This window comes from Bos indicus, chromosome 27 (assembly GCF_029378745.1).
Source record: "Bos indicus isolate NIAB-ARS_2022 breed Sahiwal x Tharparkar chromosome 27, NIAB-ARS_B.indTharparkar_mat_pri_1.0, whole genome shotgun sequence".
NCBI lineage: Eukaryota > Metazoa > Chordata > Mammalia > Artiodactyla > Bovidae > Bos > Bos indicus.
The window spans coordinates 32,332,570-32,349,282 of NC_091786.1; the positions used below are offsets into that span (position 1 = coordinate 32,332,570).

Sequence of the window (16,713 nt, forward strand, 5' to 3'; positions counted from 1 at the left end):
CCCTAGTCCAGTGAAAAGTGACGTTCATCTCCTAACTGGAATGCCCCTAACACTGTTTTCTCATATTAAGGAAAATCATGGAGTCGTAAGTGCTGTTTATTGTCACGAATCAATTATCAGTGAACATGGCCATTGGTATTTCATTATTGTTAATAACAAGTATTATTATTGCCAGTTAGTTCTCGTTGGAGCTAGTAGATGTTAAAGTTACTATTCTTAGTTTTGTGCTTGGACAGAATGAAGCCTAACTCTCTTTCAGTCTTCAAGATACTTTCACTACATGAATTTTTAGAAGATTAGCCCTAAAGTCCTTTCTAATTGCTATAAACTAAAAGTGTCAGGTTGGGAAGCGATGGTGAGAAGTGGGGAAATCACTTCAGGATGGGGTTTGCATCTCTTCCTCCTTTATACTCCTCTGAGTACAATTATGGTCATTCCGTAGATGCCTGAAGTGAAAGTTGTTCAGTTGTGTCCAGCTCTTTGTGACCCCTTGGACTGTACAGTCCATGGAATTCTCCAGGCCAGAATACTGGAGTGGGTAGCCTTTCCCTTCTTCAGGGGATCTCCCCAACCCAGGGATTGAACCCAGGTCTCCCACATTGCAGGTGGATTTTTACCAGCTGAGCCACCAGTAAAGCCCTTGTGAAGCATCTGTGGATGCGTAACATGCACTTATTAAGTCAACTTAAGTGAGCCAGTAGGTGGACTGTGAGGAGTTTTCATGCATCTCACTTGCCCAAAATGTGCTTCAGGTATATTCCTGCGGCAGACTCGTGGCTTACCTTCTCCCCAAATTGGGAAAAGGCTTAGCTATCAGTCCATTTCCAAAAATTTATGACTAGCCACTTAATATGAAAATATTATGGTGAATAATTTTCAGTATTTAGAACAGATTTTCAATTCATGAAGTGAACACAACCCTTGGTTGGAGGCGCCTCCCCACCCCAGATCCAACTGTTTCCCTTGGGGATGTGGATGCTTCGTATTAAGATAGGGCACTCTGTCCTCTAACCACGTGTCTTGCTGACCACAGCTGTCCTACTTCACATGGAACTTGAAGAGGGCAGACAGTCCAGCCTTCACAAAGCTTTCATGGTCATGACAGTGGATGGACATGTTCACGAGTGAAATCAGGAAACCCAAAGACCACTCTCTGACTCCTAGTACTGTTGCTAGGAAGGAAAATGGAGGGCTCTTGGGACAAAGGAATAAATGAATAATCTTGTCAAATCTTTGGTGGGTGAATTAAGTCAGCTACTGCATAGACCTGCACTACACAGCCAAACACCACTCAACCTAAACCGGAGTTTCAGGGGTTTTTGTTAAGTGAAATAATAGCAAAGCAGTTCCTGAATATCAAACTACATTGAAAATCCTCACTAAGAAAATGTGAACTATACCTTTGCTGAGCTAATCTGGAGATGCATACAAATGACATTGTGTTCTTTATGTCAGTCCTTAGCTTAGCAATGAGGGCACTCAGATTTACACAAAATTTGTATGGTGTGTGTGTGTGTGTGTGTGTATCGTGCTTTCAACTTTCTAAAATTGGACAGAGAAGTATTCACTCTGAAGGCAATGTCATCAATATACAGATGAAAACGCTCACTCAGTAACAACTGGGGGTGGACTGTCGTAAGCCACCTAGCTAATCATCAGGTGACTTGTCCTTCTATTATTTTTTAATCTTACATCCTATACAGGCTAAACCATATAGAAACCTATGATTTTACTTCTAGTCTCTTTTATTATGTATCTAGTGATTCTTCTCATTTATGCATTTATTCATTCAACAAGAATATATTCATTTTGTATGTGTCACATACTCTGCTGCAGGCTAGGTTACCCTTAAAAGAGCAAATGATGGGTTTAGTAGAAAGAGAGAGAGAAAAGAGGGAAAAGGGTTGGGAGGGAGAAAGATGATGAAGAGATGTCACAGTGTTTGAATCATCGCGAAGTATGAGTAGGTACTCTCCCCAACGACAAAAGGGACGGTTTAGAGAAAAGTATATTGTGTAGACCTTGCTTATTTCCTTGTGTGGTTGTCAATGCACCCATTGTGTGATGAGGAAATAGAGGTCCGGACAGGCTCTCCTGTGCTACCTAAGAGAGGTAGCCAGCAGTAAACTCAGGTTGTACACACATGGAGATAGCCAAAGACTGTCACTTAGAAACCTCATCAGTTGTTCTGGCATCACAGGAATCTCCCTGGAGTTTGCATAGAGAAATTCCCAACCCTCAGAGAAGCCTGATCAGTTCTCTTAACCATTCTTCCCATTTCATACTAATATTCCCCTTGCACCAGACCAAGCAGGTGGCGATGGGAATTATCACCTCCAAGAACTGAGAGTATAAAGGATTGTGAAATTCCACAATTTCACAATTGTAGAAAGGAGGAAGACAAAGGAAGGGAGGGAGAAAAGCTCTTCCACGCTGAGCACCAACATGCATCTAGCATCCTGGCAATTTTCTTTTCCTTCCTCTAAGACAGTGGTTCCCAACCAGGGGCAGTTTTACCCCCATAGGTCAGCTGACAATGTCTGGAGACAGTTTTGGTTATCACAGCTTGGGGGGTGGTGCTATTGGCATCTAGTGGGTAGAGGTCAAAGATGCTGCTAAATATCCTGCAGTGTACAAGTGCGAAATGTCGATAAGATCAAGACTGAGAACTCTTGCTCTGGACATGTCTGCTGAGCCTTTTGTGGCCTCAGCATGCTTTTCCATGTCTTCATGACCATGCCAAAGTTACACATAAAACCTGTCTAGGACCAGCAAGGCTGTTGCATCCAGTGGTCCCCCAAGGGACGGTGGACATGGAAGGACAGAGAGACTGAAGACTCGCTAAAGGATGACATCATGGCAAACTTAAGATTTTTCAGCTGATGCTCTAATTACTGCCCTGTCATGTCACAAGAGCAGGTTGGCAAACCTAGGTACTGAACTAAATAATCTGTGGCATAATCTAAACATATAACGGTAATTAAGTCTGACAACTTAATATGCTACTGAAATTTAAACGTACAGCAGTAATCTACAATTAAGCAATCTTTTGTAATAGCACCCTGCCAGCCTGGAAGATTTCAGGTATAATACTGTGTACTACTAGGTGGCAAAAATATTGACATTAGTAGAATGTACCCAGGCTGTCATCAGATACATATTCAAATTGCCATTCACATTAACCATTACTTTACAAGGAAGGATGGAGTTCAGGCAGAAACTGTTTCTGTGCCCCAGCTGGTGTCAGAAAAGATACTTATACAGTTACGCCAGCTGATGTGGACACATCTCTATCCAAGAAGAAGATTTGCCTCTGAAAGTCGGGATTTTCCAAGCCCTTTTAGAGGGAATTGGAATCAGAAAGTGGAATTTGAAGGAGGATTTCCCCTTTAAGGGAAACTGATCTCAGTGTTTTATTGAAAATGCCAACCCAACCTGGTATATTTTAATAGGGCTACAAAGGAGCCCTTAAAAGAGCGTGGGCTTTGAAATAAGTACTAATTGGTGAGTAAGAACCCATCCCTCCTTTGCAAGCAATATAATCTTGGGCAATATAATCTTTGCAAGCAATATAATCTAGGAAAAGGAGTACGTCAAGGTTGTATGTTGTCACCCTGTTTATTTAACTTGTATGCAGAGTACATCATGAGAAATGCTGGACTGGAAGAAACACAAGCTGGAATCAAGATTGCCAGGAGAAATATCAATAACCTCAGATATGCAGATGACACCACCCTTATGGCAGAAAGTGAAGAGGAACTCAAAAGCCTCTTGATGAAGCTGAAAGTGGAGAGTGAAAAAGTTGGCTTAAAGCTCAACATTCAGAAAATGAAGATCATGGCCTCCGGTCCCATCACTTTATGGGAAATAGATGGGAAAACAGTGGAAACAGTGTCAGACTTTATTTTTCTGGGCTCCAAAATCACTGCAGATGGTGTCTTCAGCCATGAAATTAAAAGGCGCTTACTCCTTGGAAGGAAAGTTATGACCAACCTAGATAGCATATTCAAAAGCAGAGACATTACTTTGCCAACAAAGGTCCGTCTAGTCAAGGCTATGGTTTTTCCAGTGGTCATGTATGGATGTGAGAGTTGGACTGTGAAGAAGGCTGAGCACCGAAGAATTGATGCTTTTGAACTATGGTGTTGGAGAAGACTCTTGAGAGTCCCTTGGACTGCAAGGAGATCCAACCAGTCCATTCTGAAGGAGATCAGCCCTGGGATTTCTTTGGAAGCAATGATGCTAAAGCTGAAACTCCAGTACTTTGGCCACCTCATGGGAAGAGTTGACTCATTGGAAAAGACTCTGATGCTGGGAGGGATTGGGGGCAGGAGGAGAAGGGGACGACAGAGGATGAGATGGCTGGATGGCATCACTGACTCGATGGACGTGAGTCTGAGTGAACTCCGGGAGTTGGTGATAGACAGGGAGGCCTGGCGTGCTGCGATTCATGGGGTCACAAAGAGTCGGACACGACTGAGCGACTGATCTGATCTGATCTGATAATCTTGGGCAAAGTATATAAACCTTGAGTCAGTTTCCCTGTCTTCAAAGGTGATCTTGTGGGACATAATTTATAGATTGCATGTAACCATTCGATGTCATCATTCTTACTTCCTTGCCGTTTCTACTGTTCACAGCAGCCAGAGGGATTTTTTGAAAGTATTTATTAAATAATAAATTTATCAGTTTCCTCCTTTCAGTCCTATAATGGTGACCCATAACAATTATAGGAAAACCATGTAGGGTCTTGCAGGCCAGTAAGGAGCTTGAACTTCCTCCTCGTTCAGCCTGTTTATACTGGCTCTTTCCTGCCTTTAGTCCCCTCTCGTTGGATGTCTTTTGTTTATCACTCAGGATGGCATTTCAATGTCAGAGAAACCTCTTCACACCCTAAGTAAGGCCACCTCCCTTGTCAGTCCCGAAAACTTAGGTTTTTTCATAGTGCTCTTCACTATCTGAAAATATTTTGTTTATTGCAAATTTATTTGCAAATTGCAAAAAAATTTGCAAATATTGCAACACGTAGTAATTGGGGAAAGGGCTGTTCACAGTTCTAACCTGGAGCTGATACTCTTTAAAGAATCATAGACAGAGGACAGGTAGAAAGGAGATGAGGGTGGAAAGAAGGAAGGAAGAGAGGGAGGGAAGAAGGAAGGAAGGGACAGAAAGCAAATGAAACGCCTTGTATGGCTCTGAAAATCAAATAGAATCTCAGTTCCCCCAAGACTCTCTGCATGATGACAATCCCAGAAATTTAAGAAAAAGAGTTGAATGTATTCAGATCCCATCAGCAATAAGATTTCCCAGTGAGTTTGGATATCTGATCTCTAGCCATCAGGCAAACCATCCTCTTTAATAGCTGTGTGGGTGAGGTTTGCCCCAGGGCATCTGTTTCCGCCCAGAGAGCAAAAGGGTTTTGCTAACATCCTAAGGCCATTTGCTTCCGGATCTAACTGTTAACTGCATGTGTTGCCCCCACCCCGTGTGGCTTCTGTGTTCACCCTAAATCTACTCAGCATTTTGGTGGCAATCAGAAATGTACTCAGCTCTACTCTGCATTAACAGGAGTGGCCCTTTTACTGACTGTTTCTGGGGGAGATGGGAGAGGTGGTAAACACTGCAGAGCTTAGCATTCCATCTGGGAACAAAACCTCCCTCTGGATTTCCCCTTTTCCAGACCTGTCTCAGTGGCCAGCTTCCCCATGACCACGCCTCGGTCTGTTTCTCAGACTCTCTTACCAAACCAAACTTGTTCATCTCACTCTCCCTCCCCACCACTTCCCTGGCTTGGGAAACAAAAGATTCTCCACATATTTCAACTTCTTCCAAGGCAACAGAGAATCTTGATGACAAGTAGACTGTTAAGTTTCACGATATTTTTTCCCTCTTACATGCATAGTGTTCTCAGTACAGTTCAAGAAAGGTAATGAGCATTTTTTTGGTTGTTTTGGCTGCACTGGGTCTTAGTTGGGGCACACAGCACTCGGGATCTTTAGTTTCGAAATGTGAGATCTAGTTCTCTGACCAGGGATTGAACCTGGGCCCCCTGCATTGGGAACCCAGAGTCGTAGCCACTGGCCTGCCAGGGAAATCCCTAACCAGCAGTTTTAAAGCAGAACTCCCGATGAGAGCATCGTATATTTGTTTTGCTTGGTTGTGTGTCTTTGCTTTTAATCAGGATCCTAGATTCCTATTTCTCTCTTCCGTTTTCTTTCTTTACCTTTTTTGAGGGTTTAACTTGGCGACCAAGACTCTGGTGTCATTCTTGTTTTCGAAACTCCTCATTTGTCAACACGAGCTGAGGCTGTGTTCTGGGCCGGGGCTGGGCACCGACTCTCTCTGGCATTCGAGGCTTGTGGACTGAGAGGAAGGGCCTCGTCTCCTAAGGCAGGAACTAAAAGCAAAGTACGGAGGCCCCTGTGACCTCCAGTCCTAGTCTTTAAGGCATTCCCGAGACATTACGGATTGGGAAGACCAACCAGACCTGGAAGGCAGGCAGTCTTGCTGAAGAAGAAAGAGGATGTGGGCAGAGCCTCAGGCCAGGAGGACCCCAAAGAGGCAGAAGCACCAGGAGCAGAAGCCCTCCAGTGACTGTGTATCCCCAAGCGCTCCTGGGGAGGCACTCCTGCTTATTCACAGTTTCCTGAAAGTTCTACAAGCAAAAGGATGTGGTTTGAAGCACTGCCTGCCTGAGCCATCACCTGGGACCCCACACGGTGCAGAACAATCATGTTTAAACTTTGTTCGCCAATAAACAACTATGGGGAGAGCGCCACCTGTTTTCACAATTCACCTGAAAGGTCATTTAGGACGGGAGTCCCCAACCTCTGCGCCACGGACTGGTAACCCCCATCAGATCAGCCGTGGCTTTAGATTAGACATAAAGTGTGAGATAAATATAATGCACTTGAATCATCGCAAAACCATCCCATGGAAAAATTGTCTTCCGTGAAACCAATCCTTGGTGCCAAAAAAAGTTGAGGATTGCTGATTTAGGGAACACACATACACCACTAAACTGGAAAGCAGAGGCTGAGACTTGTTTTTTTTTTTTTTTTCTAATTATAGAAAAGGATTTGGGATTTGGGCGTGAGGGTCGGTTTGCTAAGATAAAGCACCAGGAGCCACGGTGTGCTTCCGCATCCTTGTCTGTGTCACCAGCCACCGCCTTTATGTTTATCGACCCCTTTTCTCCCTGTTGTCTGTTCTGCAGAGTTCGCCCAGTGCTTCAGTAGCAATCCCAGGAAATCAAAGTACCGAAGGATCCCCATTCTCACCGAACTGAGTAAGTTGTGTTTCAAGGGCAGAATTCAAGGGAGAGGTCTTTGCCTGTGTGCTCGATGACCCAGGGTTGCCTTTAGGATACACCGGCAAAGGACTGAGGACCCAGAAGGAGACTGAGAGACCATTCTGTGCTTGCAGGACGTTATGTTAGGCTTTTACTGGATTGGTGATGTTGACGTCATCCAGCAGAGCCTGTCGTGTGTGTGTGTGTGTGTGTGTGTGTGTGTGTGTGTGTGTGTGTTGCGGGGGCCCGCGGTTGGGGCAGAGGTGGCTCCTGACTTCCCCACTTCTGCAGTTTCCAGGGGAAGGAGACCAGCACTTGTCTCAGCCTCATTCAGAGGGAACCCCCGCGGCAGTTGGGGGGGGACATTGATTTGAAAACTGTTAGAAAGGCTTTCCCTGAACCAGCTTCTCTGCCCATCAGGCTCCTTCCTCTCCTGTGATGACCCCAGGGCAGGCGCTGGGGTGAGGCCAGTGAGGCCCCGGGGTACAGACTTTAGGAAGAGGCTTGCTCCTGAGTCCCCTGTGTCTTCTTGATCCCAGCCCTGAGCAGTGCTCTTATAAAACAGAAATGCTCCATAGCAGAAATAACAGATCAGGCTGTTACCTCTCACCAACATCTTATGGAAAACGAATGTATATGGAACCTCCCCGGATGTGAGCAGCCCCGGGGGCAGCAAGAAAGGCAGGGGCGGAGGGGGGAGGGGTGCTCGAGGACACTGGGGGGTGTTTGTGAGGCACTCAGGGAGACCCTGGGTTTAATACTGGTAATAGTTGGTGAGAAAAGGGGAGGTTACGGAAGAAGGGGCGGTACCTTTAACATAGGTTGGATCAGCTCAAAGTCAGTCTCTAAAGTTGGCCCCAGGCATGAGATTTGACTTGATTCAAGGATGTAACAAATGTGTTAGTGGGAATTTTATGATTCAGAGTATGTAAGCCAAATGAAACTTTAACCAAGCAGATGAGCAGAAGTCAGAGTTCCAGAAATGAAGCAGGTGAACATAGAGAGGAACCAGTGGGTGACACTACTCTGTGGTTTGGGAGTGGCTGTGCATAGGAGGGCGGGCAACAATCTAGTCCCTGTGCCCCGGAGCCCTAGCCCTTCAAATCCAGGTTGGAAGATCTCAGAGCCCTTGAGTCTGACTCGTCCCTGCCAGTCTGTCCGTAACCACCCTAAAACTGTTGGCTACAGTTCTCATTTTTTGTTTTATTTTTATTCCCTTTTGAGCCATCTGTCACCCTGATGTGTATATACCCTAAGTTTTGTATAAGTTAGAGTGGTTGGGAGGGGACCAGCGAGCTTCTCACTGGCCCCAGAAATGCATCTGGTCACTCTCCAGGGACATACAGCTTTGTTCAACTAAACACTTTCTGGCACTTGGCAGCACCTGTCAAATTAGCCGAACAATTCTCCTGCCAGTTCACTCAGTTTCTGTTCTTTGGCTGCAAGGAAGGATCACAGTGACATAAGAGCTGCGGATTTGAGAGCCAGCATTTCAGTACAGAGTGTACAATGCAGGATAACGACTGGGAACACTGAAGCCACTGGTTTAGGATGACACAGCAAGAACGGGACAAAGGCTTCTGGGGGGTGTGTGTGTGTGTGTGTGTGTGTGTTGAGGGTTGGCAGTACAAGAGGAAGAAAGTATGTGTGCATAGGAAATTTGGGTTGATATTAGTCATACCTCCCTCATCTTTTGTAAATATACATAGTTCTTGGAGGAAAATTATTCCCTAATACCAGAAGTCTATTGCTTCCCCCAAACTTGACTAAGGAATAATTTTAAGAACGAGGAACCAATCCAAGCTCAGGAAAGAGTGTGCTCTGAGTTGCATGTCCAATAGATTTGTTTGGATCAGTAATAGGACAGTCAAGAACTTTGAAGGATCTAAGACATCATGCAACTTGCAAGCTATAATAACAGGTTAATCTGCCCAGTTTATGGAAGACACAAGACCACTGGGTCAGAGAGAGTGAATAGTTTAGCACCCACAGCAATAGCAGTAGCATCCTTATTTTTTTGCTGGTTTCCCTAGCCTTAGTTCCCACAAAGGGGCATGAAGAGGACCAAATAACACCTGGATCCACCATGAATTGCTTGTTGGAGAGGAACCCTGAGCTTCGGGTACCAGAATCTTTTATAATGGGCAGTAAGCGTGACTTCCCTTTGCTCTGGTAGGAGACATTATCACTGTCTGCCAATGCTGTCCTCTATACAAAAACATTTTTCAAGCAATAGTCATGGAACGAAGACAGTCAGTGCCTCTGCTGTCCTAGAAATGAATGATTGCATTGAGCTCAGAGGTTGCCTACAGGGGTCTGAGCTGTAGCTTGAGGCTGGCACGGATTTGCTAATGGATAATCTGGCCGCTGCCACCCTGGTTTGGTTAGGATGATTCTCGAAGCCCTTGCTACTCAAAGTGTAGTCCACACATCAGCTGTAGCAGCAGCGTCTGGAAGCTTGTTGGACACACGGATGCTCAGGCCCACCTTAGACCCAGTGGATCAGAAGATGTGTCATAACAGGATCCCCAGTTAGTTCACTTTGCACACTAAGTTTTGGAAGCCCTGATTAACTCATTCTAGACCCACATGACTCTAAGAACCTAAGTAAATACCAAGCCATCTGTGAAACAGTATATGGAGAAAAAGACAATGACAGGGGTGAGCAAATGTTCTATTTATGTCTTTTATACCTGTGTGATCATTGAAAGTGTTCCCCACCTTCCCCTCAAAGTGTCCTGGCTTGAAAGACAAATTATACAGAGTGATTTTCAGGATACTTGCTTGGAGAAACTGAGCCTAAGATCCAAGAATAACTCCTTGATTGTGAAGGTACTCAAAAGGATATCCCATCTTCAGGGGATGAAGATACTCGGAAAGAAAAAAAAAAAAAGTACTAAAATTGAGGCAGGTCCCACATGGACCCCATAGTGGCATCTGTCCCTTTGAGCAATGGTTCCCCCCTCCCTTCAACCCCCCGCACTTGGTCAGTCTGCTCTGAAAGTCCTGTGTTCCTAAACTTGTCTGCCTGCCTTTCCCTTTTGCCTCTTTTCTTGCAGAAAATCCTTCCAACATCCACTTTATTGAACAGCTCAGTGGGATGGAATGGAACTTCTCCGGAACGAACCTGCATCTGAGCACTTCCTTCGCCACTGGCACCGTCTTTTCTGGCAGCTTCTTAGATTCTCTCCTGGCCACGGTGAGTGCCACGAAGCCCAGGAGCCTGCACGACCAGCCCCTTGCCTAGGGCAGAGCACGTGGGGGTCCAGGGATGATGCTAACTGATGCCTCGCAATTCTGCATTCTCTGATTTTCCAGAAACACTTGACATTATTTTGCCTTTTCTCATAACTGTGTGGCAAGGGAAGCTTGCATTTTTAAGATTAGAAACGTAAAGCCCTTGGAGCCAGGACACTCAATACCAGGGGGAATATGCACATCAACAGCATAGAACCCGCCTTGTAGCGTGTGTTAGTCGCTCAGTCATGTCTGACTCTTTGCGACCCCATGGACTGTAGCCCCCAGACTCCTCTGTCCATGGGATTCTCCAGGCAAGAATACTGGAGTGGGTTGCCATTCCCTTCTCCAGGGGATCTTCCTAACCCAGGGATCAAACCCTGGTCTCCCGCTTTGCAGGCAGACTCTTTACCATCTCAGCCACCAGGGAACCCACCTTAGGAACAGTCATAACGTCATCCCTCAGGCTTTTCCTTGGGCCCAAGATCTCAGCTAAATGCCTTACCCACATTATCTGTTTAATTCTCCCATCCACTCAATTAGGAGGATATAATTCCTAGCCTTCTTTTTATTTATTTATCTAGTTTTGGCTGTGCTGGGACTTCATTGCTGGGCATGGGCTTTCTCGAGTTGTGGTGAGCGGGGGCCTCTCTTCATTGTGGTGCCTGCGTAGACTCTGGGGTGTGCAGGCTCAGGAGTTGTGGCTCGCCGGCTTAGTTGCCCTGTGGCATGCGGGGTCTCAGTTCCCTGACCAGGAATCAAACCTGTGTCCCCTGCATTGTCAGGCAAGTTCTTAACCACCGGACTACCAGGAAAGTCCCACTAGCCTTGTTTCCTAGATCAGGAATCTGAAGCCTAAAGGGGTAAATAAGGTGCCAAAGGTTACTGCACTCACACGTGACAAATCCCTAAGGTTCCAGAGTTAGATCTTGCAACCAGATCCACTGCTGCTCTAGAAGTCTCTTTCTGTGATGATGAGTGTGTTTTCAGTACACTGAGGTTGTGCTTGGAGGAATCTGCCTCCCGGGGTGCTCCAGAGCTGCCATGGGATGGAGAGGGAGAAGGGGACCAGGGTGCTCCAGCTCCCAATGTCTCCCCACCACTTTCCCCCAATCAGAACAGCTCTACTCTCAGCTGGATCCCGCATGAGGTTTCTGCATACGGCTTGATTAGAAGAAGGATTTCAGTTGTAAAGAAGACTTTAGAAACTACTACTTAGAAGTTAGAGAATCTGACCAACAGGCCGAAAATAAGAGAACCAGATTCCTGTTCCCCTCTGTTCTGAGTCATGTCTCCAGGTCCCAGTCAGGAGTCTTGTCTGCCACTCAGCCGCATGTCCATTTCGTCCCATCATTTCCCTCCCCAAGGAGCATCTTCTAGACTGGGCTCTTCCTGCCTGCTGTCCAGCTTGATGCACCAAGAGCTTGGTTTCCATGGCTGCAGAGTCAGAGGTTATAATTAGAATCAGAATGTGTGTTTCCCCCGTGCCCTCCTCTGCAGAGGGCGGGGCTACCGACAGGTGTGTTCAGGACAGGCTGCCTCGGATGAAGGGGGCTGACGCCTCTGCAGCTTCTGGAACAGGGTGAGGTCCCTCCTCGACCCCAGTCTAGGTTGCCTCTATTTCCTCCCCCTCCTCACAAGTCCTCTGAAAACTGCTCTGTGCTAAATCACCAGTGAGAAACACAAGGAGAAGAAACTCACATGTCCTGGGAGAGAGCTGAGCCCGAATAAAGTGGTGTGAACTCATCCCTACTTGGAAGCACTGATGTTATGTTTGAGATTTTCATGCACTTCCCCCTTCTATCCCCTGATACATCTGTCATTTTTTAAAATAAAAAAATAGTGGATTTTTCCTCCAAATATTCTGATTCAGCCAACACAGTACCTTCAGGTATCCCCTGGAATATTACTGTAAACACCTGGCCCAGCTGGAGAAACACACCTATAACGTGTAATTTTAATCTCTATATTTTATAAAGGATTTTGCCAACAAAGGACTGTCTAGTCAAGGCTATGGTTTTTCCAGTGGTCATGTATAAATGTGAGAGTTGGACTGTGAAGAAAGCTGAGCGCCGAAGAATTGATGCCTTTGAACTGTGGCGTTGGAGAAGACTCTTGAGAGTCCCTTGGACTGCAAGGAGATCCAACCAGTCCATCCTAAAGGAGATCAGTCCTGGGTGTTCATTGGAAGGACTGATGCTAAAGCTGAAACTCCAATACTTTGGCCACCTCATGCGAAGAGTTGACTCATTGGAAAAGACCCTGATGCTGGGAGGGATTAGGGGCAGGAGGAGAAGGGGACAACAGAGGATGAGATGGCTGGATGGCATCACCGACTTGATGGACGTGAGTTTGAGTGAACTCCGGGAGTTGGTGATGGACAGGGAGGCCTGGCATGCTGCAGTTCATGGGGTTGCAAAAAGTTGGACGTGACTGAGCAACTGAACTGAACTGATAAATCCTTTATAGTTCGATGCTATAAAGATTAAAATCTGGAGGGGGCCCTGGTGGCTAATGCAGGGGACACGGATTTAATCCTTGATCCGGGAAGATCCCACATGTCATGGAAAAACTAAGCCCGTGTGCCACAACTACTGAACCTAAGCACAAGAGCCCGTGCTCCGCAAAAAGGAGCCATCACAGTGAGAAGCCCACGCGCCACCACCAGAGTAGCCCGCATGCTGCAGTGAGGATGCAGCACAGCCAAAAATAAATACAAATTTTAAAAAATTAAGTATAAAAAACTCTACGGGTGGGGCACCCAGACCACACCCCACACACACATCCATGGGAGCAAAACTTTATAATAATAGAATTTCAGAACTAGACATAAAAGAGAAGGCATTTTCCTTTACTTATAAGAAGGTAAGGACAGTAACAGAAGTTATCTGGTTTCTCAAGTTCACTCAGTTTTTCCTCCCATATAGCCTCATTCTCAGAAGTATTACTCAAAAAATCTTGGTCTTCAGGCCTTTTGAGAAATTCTCGGAAGAAAAAGCAGCAAGTAGCTAGGCTGCTAGCATCTGTGTTGTTAAGGAGTGATATCCTGGGTTAAGAGAGAGACCTCAAGCTTCATTGTAGTTCAAAGTTAAAACCCTTTTCTACAATATTTTCTAGTATTGGAAGTCCAAATTCTAGTAAATCTGATTATATTAGAAACATTCTCCAAGTTTAGAAGCCCTAGACTATTTCAAGCACATTTCAACTTGCATATTTCCTTGACAAAGTAAAAAAAAAAAAAAGAAAAGAAACAATGAAGAGAGGGAGGGAGGAAAGAAAAAAAAGAAAGAGACCCATAGGGTAGTGCTATGAAATCCTGAATAATAAGGATATTAGATGAGCTCGCAGGGTAAGGGTGACATGTAAATCCCATTATTTCCCCCAATATAGAATTGCAAGCCTTTTGATGTCAACACTGAAGAAATGATATATTCAAAAGCTAAGCCTCTCTCCATTAAATATGTAAAGTACGTTTCCCCAGAGCCATGGACACCAGGATAACCCTAGAAGTTACACCTTTTTCTTTAATCAGTGGAGAATTATCCTAACAGCATTATGTTTGATCATTCTGCACCGCGGCCACTTGTTCTTAAACGGATTGTGGCCCAGCCTGGATTTACAACCTCTGCACCCTCCTGGATTTCAGGGAGCCGGATCCTTAAGCATCCTTCTGGGAGGTCACAGGACACAACAGAAAGGAATGTCACTTAGGGAATCTTTGCAGTCTGGATGTGAGGATGGAGAAAGCATTTGAAGTCATCTTTAATCTGAAAAATATTATAGAAATTCTTTTTATTTTCTCTTAATTGACTTAGATTATATTCTTTCCCAGCTTACCTTCTCCAGTGGTCTGTATATTTTCCTAGAAATACACATTTACTTGTTAAAAATCAGCTGGAGTTGCACTCAATATTCTTACAGCTGTTTTTGCACTCAATTTTTAAAATTATTTACAATAATTAATTATTTGAAACCATCTTTGCACTTAGTATTTTTACACCTGCTTGGTCCAATGCACTCCTGAGAACATGAATATTGAGTAGATTATGTCTGTCTGAAAGACCACTTCATTTAAGGCAGCGTTGCTCCCTCCGTATGGTTTGAGGACCACCGGTGTCCAAACCACCAAAGGTGTCCTTTAAATTTTGATTCCAACTCCTCTTTGGTAATTCTGATCCAGTAGATCAGGGGTCTTGGAAATCTGCTCTCACAAATATCACTCCAGGTGATCTAGGTCCCTGAGAACCAATGTCAGAGATAATAGAATTCAGTGTGCACGCTGCGTATCTCATTTAATCCCACAAATAGTGCTCAAAAATGGGTATTATCATGTCAGCTTTAAGATCATAAAACTGTGGCTAAGAGAATGCATGACTTGTCCAAAGGTATTCTGCTAGAACACACCAGCCCAAGATTCAAACCTGGATATGTTCCCTACAAACAGTTAGCTCTCAAATGCAGAATAAAAGCCAGTGACCATAGTATCGCAAAGCAAGGAAAATTTCACTCTGATAAGGAGGCCCGTGAAGAGTCTGCCAGTTTCATAAAGGAAAGATGAAGCCGATGTTCCAAAACAAGAGCATGAAGGAGTAAGTGTGTAGCTTGAGCAGCTGCAGAGAGACCAGTGTGCCCTGGAGGGAACGTCAGATCTTGTGCATCTTTGAATGCCACAGAAATGAGTCTGAGCTCGGTTTTCCAGCAGAGGTCTGACAGTGAAAGTCCAAATTTGTATTTCTAGACAATCTTTCTGCAAGCATTTTGAGTGATGGATCGCAAATGAGAAGAAGACTCGTAAAGAGGCCCCTCTCACAACCCAGGCTTCAGGAGGCAAATCCCTGAATTTGGACAGAGAAAGTCAATGGTAAAATTTCTCAATAGCAATTAAGTCATTCCTATTGTTTATAATGAAAACAAAAGTACTGATTTTTACATAAGCGCTATATAGCCACGTAAATTATTTCTACTGGAATGAAAGCCCAATTTAACTAAGACAAAGGTAGGAAATTAAAAACTTTACATAGATAACAATAGATTTGAGAAAACCTCATGGGCAGTTATTACAGTGATGTTTCCATGTACGTCACTGCCTAGTCAACACACTATGTAGGAATCCTTTGGAAAAGAAGCTTAAGAAAATGGCTATGCTTATTCCGACTCAAGCTAGTTTCAAACTAAGTTGACCACACATCAATCTCTGGCTTCATTTTGATGTCAAATATTCTAAAATTCCATTCATTTACTCAACACATACAGTTTTTGAAGTGTTCTATAATAGCTATGAGAGATAATACCTGTCCTCACATAGGTCAGAATCAAAAGGAATGTAAGTAGATCCACATCCAGAAGATTCAAGAATAGACAATAATAATATCTATAGTCCCCTAAGGAAATGCTGAAGCTGAAGCTCCAGTACTTTGGCCACCTGATGAAAAGAGCCGACTTATTGGAAAAGACCCTGATGCTCAGAAAGATTAGGGCAAGAGGAGAAGGGACCATTAGGAGATGAGATGCTTAGATAGCATCACTGACTCAATGGAATTGAATTTGAGCAAACTCCAGAAGATAGTAAAGGACAGAGGAGCTTGGCATGCTGTAGTCCATGGTGTCAAAAAGAGTCAGACATGACTCAGCAACTAAACAACCACCACCTAAGGAAAATGTATTGATGTCTCATTAAATGCATATTTTTAAATACATGTTGATATTATTAGGGTGTCTATGGCCTGCTATTCTCCTCTGATCATTTTTGGAAGTGGGGACTACCATGGTGTCAGTATCATTTACCCATTAATTTCTTCTGCTAGAGCCCTCCCTCAGGAGCGGGAATACGGTAAGTGTTATTTTCTCTGCACTTTGCTTAACCCAGCACCATATCCAAACCACCAGCTTTTGGTTGATTTTAATAAGGATAATGATGGGACTTCCCTAGTGGTCCAGTGGTTAAGACTTCACCTTCCAATGCAGGTGGTCCAGGCCCAATCCCTGGTTGGAGAGTGAATAAGATCCTACATGCCTCAAGGCCAAAAAACAACACATAAAATAGAAGCAATATTGAAACAAATTCAATAAAGACTTGGAAAGTGATCCATGTCCAAAAAAAAAAAAAAAAATCTTTAACAAAATTAATGATAATGAGAGACAGAGCTTTGAACCATCGGATCCATTTCAGACAGCCATACCCAGTA

The 16,713-nt window shown here is 44.5% G+C and overlaps 1 protein-coding gene across 2 annotated transcripts in view; it reads left to right on the top strand.

The window, feature by feature from the left end:
• The window catches only part of LOC139180115 (potassium channel subfamily U member 1-like), a 75,630-nt gene that overhangs the window by 51,472 nt on the left and 7,445 nt on the right, over nucleotides 1-16,713 (top strand). For both annotated transcript variants that reach the window (XM_070781385.1, XM_070781386.1), the window contains 2 exons: nucleotides 7,217-7,288; nucleotides 10,351-10,490. In XM_070781385.1, the coding sequence (XP_070637486.1) occupies nucleotides 7,217-7,288; nucleotides 10,351-10,490 (212 nt within the window). The remainder of the gene's footprint in view (nucleotides 1-7,216; nucleotides 7,289-10,350; nucleotides 10,491-16,713) is intronic.